This window comes from Coffea arabica, chromosome 9c, assembly GCF_036785885.1.
Source record: "Coffea arabica cultivar ET-39 chromosome 9c, Coffea Arabica ET-39 HiFi, whole genome shotgun sequence".
In the NCBI taxonomy this organism is placed as follows: Eukaryota; Viridiplantae; Streptophyta; class Magnoliopsida; order Gentianales; family Rubiaceae; genus Coffea; species Coffea arabica.
Window position 1 is genome coordinate 4,003,038 of NC_092326.1, and position 4,495 is coordinate 4,007,532.

Consider the following 4,495-nt stretch of genomic DNA (forward strand, 5'->3'; position numbering starts at 1 on the left):
ATTGTGTTTTTAAAATTACTTAGAGTAGATGAATTCCTAATTTTTAATTTTTTTTTATGTGCTTATCTTGTGCCTTCCCTATCTATCAAATCATCCTGTGTATTCCTGTACCTAAAATAAAGTTTTCTTTTTCCTTTTTTTTTTTTTTGGTTGGAACGAAAGCCCTATATAGGTTAATTTTGGAAAGCAAAGGGTAAGAATAATTCGAATAAATGCGGTCGCTGAATTTGGGAAAAGGGTCACTTTCACATCCGAAGTCCTAATCAATAAATAGAGAAGGAGACGACGAGCGCAAGACGCAAGAGAATGTTGAGAGGGAAAAAAAAAACCAAATAACCCAAAAAAAAAAGGTAAAAAGTAAAAAGAGGGCAGCGCGGTTGAATCTTGGTGAGAGGGAGAAAGCTATTGGACTTCAGCCTTTTGGAGGTCTACGTTTACAATATATAGCCTAAGGTAACAATAATCTTTTTTCCTACTTGTACTTTGGTTTACCTTCAGCATACAATTGGTTAGTTTCTCTGATTTTTACTCTTGATTCTCTGATTCTTGAATGTTTTGAGTCTGAAAATTTTTCCGGGTAGTTTAAAGTTATTCTTTGATTTGAACTATGAGCCTTATTCTTACTTGCCTTTTAACATCTTGAATTTGATTTCGTTTTCGATTTTTACTTTGATATTGAGGTTGACTGGTGATTATCCTCGATTATATGTTTTGGGCTTCAACTTCGATCTTCTCTGGCTAACATGGAAGATTCGGATAATCAAGAAGGGTCAACAATGGAGAACAACAGGGACTGGCGGGGTTCGGATGCCTCGAGTTTCTACCGGATAATTACGCAGCCTGTTGTTGATGAAGGCCAATTGGGATTGCCCAAGAACTTTGTTAAAGAATACGGTGACGAAATCTGCTCCAGTGTCAGGCTTAATGTTCCATCTGGCGGCATATTTCGTGTTGGAATTGAGAAGGATGAGAACATGCTCTGGCTCCGTGATGGTTGGCAAAGATTTGCCGAGCATCATTCTTTGACATTTGGATACTTTCTGTGGTTCAAATATAACGGGAATTCAGAATTTGATGTTGCCATATTTGATCTCACTGCTACAGAGATTGATTATCAATGCTGCAGTAATAACAGTAAAAAGTTCAATCCCGTAGCAGAGACTACAGTTCCCGAACCCGAACACGACGCTTTTTGTTCTGCCAAAACAGATGATCGTCATCCCATAGAAATCTCGTCTTCTTCAGAGACCGAGGAAGTAGAAATTCGCGATGTAACTACTGATTCGGGTAACCCTCGTTCGATCAGGAGGAGGTCAAGAAGAAGAGGAAAGAAAATTTCGGAGCACGACGTTGTTACAAGGTTGTTCAAATCAGACAATCCGTACTTCTCACTGACAATGAAAGAGTACAATTTGGGCCGCTGTTATATTGTGCATGTTCCAGCTGAATTTTCTAGCACTTATCTGCGCACTGACAAAAAATCTGTTGAACTTCAGGATTCTGATGGAAACAAGTGGACTGTTGGTGTCATAGTCAGATATGGTAGGGTTATAAGTCTGAGCAAGGGATGGTGTTATTTTTGTAGGGATCACAAATTGTGTTCTGGAGATGTCTGTGTCTTTGAGGTGATCAAATCTAGACCTGTGGTGATAAAGGTGACTATTTTTCCTGCCAGAGAAAGTGTAGAAGTGAAGTAGATGTTGGTGTGAATTGTGATGCTACCCTGCTGATAGTCATATTTGTGAGATTCATGCAAGATTTTGCTGAAGCCCAGACAATATGTTACCTAGATTTCAAGGACTGTTTTAGCTATTAATTTGTTAAAGTTTGTTATATGGATGCTTTGCAGGTTTTTATTCCTTTATCTGAGTTGTGAATTTTAATCAATTCCTACAATTTTGGGATACCAAGAGTTTGATCAGTGTCAAGAGTTCAACTTCTGTATTTATTGCTAAAGAATTTGTTGCTGTTCCCAAGGTTACAAGACTTTATTTTATATTTTCTGAAGTATGATTCTTATCAATTCCTATAATCTAGGATACCACAAAATTAATTGATTCTCAACATTAATCTAGGATTCCTGTATAAATACATGATACATTAACCCCCTTATGATTTTTAAAATATACACATAACCCCCCTTGGTTAATAAATAATTTTCAACTTTACATAAAGGTATTTTTGATATTTTAGGTGACTCCGTCAAGAATAATCATTCCCATCACTTTGACACTTTAATCCAAACTATGAGGGGGTTATATATAATTTTTGAAACTATAGGGAGATTATGTAAAAAAAAATGTTAAACTACAGGAGGGTAAAGTAGAATTTGCCCTTTATTTTTTAGAAAGTATGATCTAGGATACCACAAAATTAATCGATTCTCAAAATTAAAACTCATATCTTTGTCAAAAAAAAAAAATACTTTTGTTGCATTTTCCTATTCTAGCCGTCTTCTTCTCTGTGCTTCTTTCATGGCCGAAATACTTAAAAGAAAAGTTCATCTTTCTTTCATAATTAGCAATGAGAATGGAAGGAAACTCCCAAGCCAAAGTGCGTATACCATATTCATGCATCTGTCTCAATTAGGAAACACCAAATCAAGAGTGAGAAAGGAAAACGAAACCAAATGGGAATTGGACTTTGCCCAATACAAAATTTACCCTTTTCGGTCAAATATGGTATCTCCTAATCCCATTAGGAAACTTTTAATTGTTTCCCTCTGCTCCTATAAAAGTGTCTATGGAAAATGACTTGTTTCATCCTTTATATTTCGTAAAAATATTTTTTCGTTCCTCACTTTTAAAATGAAGCAAATTTGTCCCTGACATTTAAAAATTAAAGTTATTACATTCTAAACCTAATTTTCAATCTAAATCAAACCATCCAATAACCCAGTAATAAATTTCGGAAATAGAATTGACAGATCACTCAGTCAACTTCATCATATTTACATGACATTTATTAAACCAAAAAAATAAAAATTATAACATAAAAGGCCATTCTTTCTATTGGAATAGTAGAGTTTTTTTTTGGTAAATCTTTTCATGCCTTATTAGTATATCCGCTTGCGAATCTAGATGTGTATCATAAATATAAAATTTGATGTTTAAATTTAATTAAAATGATATGATGGTACATAAAACCATCAGTGTATACAATGATAATGTATGAAAGATTAATTTTTCTTTTTTATGTTATAATTTTTTATTTTTTCTTTTTAGGTTCATTAAATTTTACATGAATATCAAGTTGAGATAACCAAGTGATCTACCAATTACACTCCCAAGATTTGTAATCAGGTTGATTGATGGTTTGATTCATATTGAAATTTGGGTTCAGGGATGTAATAACTTCAGTTTTTAAATGTCAAGGACGAAATTGCTTCGTTTTAAAAGTGAGGGACGAAAAGAATATTTTTGTGAAATGTGAAGGATGAAACCGATCATTTTTCCAAGTGTCTATATATGCAACAAATACCAAGGAACTCAGGTGAGAAGACAAGACATAAGACGGAGTGAGTGACTGAGAAAAGATGGAAGAAGTTGATCATGTGGAAGAACAAAACGAGTTGGAAGGATTTGATGAGGAAAAATTTGTGCAAGAAACTAAGGAGGGAAAAATTGTGGAAGCCCACGTCAAAGGAATAAAGGAAGCTTGTGATATGCTAAAAGAAGTTCGAGATACAGCTTTGTACCTTGCTTCTTATCTAAAACTACAAAGGGAAAAGGATAGGTATTCTTCTTTTCTTTTCTTTTCTTTTTTTTTATAATTATTCTTCTATTTTCTTCCTTCGAGTAATACCAAATGTTACGTGCTATTTTATTACATTGCACTAAGTTGCTTGTAATAATTAACACATTCAATTACTTAATAGTTACTTTATAATTGTATTGTATTCCTAAATTACCACCAAAGAATACGAATACATACATAATATCAATGATTAAATGACATGATAATCTCATTTAATTTCTTGTTTTCTAATGGTGCTAGGTTTATCAAATTGAGGCAGGAGCTGGAGGAGGACGAGGTTGCATATGTCCACTAAGGCCAAGATGCTGAATGGTGAACATCCTAGGGTTCAAGAAGAGGTGTTGAGGCTGCAAGCCGAACTTGGTGGGTTGGTAAAGACACGAACTCGATCAAAATATGCAACGATTGTGAATTGAATCATATACGATCAGATTTTTTTTTCCCTCCATTCCTTCATGATTTTTTTGTACCCCTTCTTAACTTCATGGGCTGTGGTAAAGTTGATTTTCTTTTAAGAGTTCATTAGGTATAATAGGATTGTATCCCAAGTTGGATATTAGCTTTTATATATAAATATATAAATATATATATATATATTATTTTTACTGTAACACCGAAAACACTGTAGCAGTCAGGCAAATTACTGTACAAACACGACAACAAAAAAACAAACGATGCACTGTAGCGCATACTGTAGCATTGTATTTGGTAATGATTTGGCATATCATAAACAAATGTT

The 4,495-nt window shown here is 34.0% G+C and overlaps 1 protein-coding gene across 4 annotated transcripts; it reads left to right on the forward strand.

The window, feature by feature from the left end:
- The first annotated feature begins 242 nt into the window (after window positions 1–242).
- Window positions 243–1,904, forward strand: LOC113708538 (B3 domain-containing transcription factor VRN1). 4 transcript variants are annotated; one of them, XM_072064229.1, is made up of 2 exons: window positions 243–453; window positions 751–1,904. In XM_072064229.1, exon 2 carries the CDS (start codon window positions 777–779, stop codon window positions 1,695–1,697), a length of 921 nt encoding a protein of 306 aa, XP_071920330.1. In that variant the 5' UTR covers window positions 243–453; window positions 751–776; the 3' UTR covers window positions 1,698–1,904. The 4 variants fall into 4 exon arrangements, with proteins under 4 accessions (XP_071920330.1, XP_027086802.1, XP_027086803.1 ...); XM_027231001.2 differs by having other exon boundaries at window positions 246–453; window positions 681–1,904; XM_027231002.2 differs by lacking the exon at window positions 243–453 and adding an exon at window positions 454–508 and having other exon boundaries at window positions 681–1,904.
- Window positions 1,905–4,495: the final 2,591 nt, after the last annotated feature.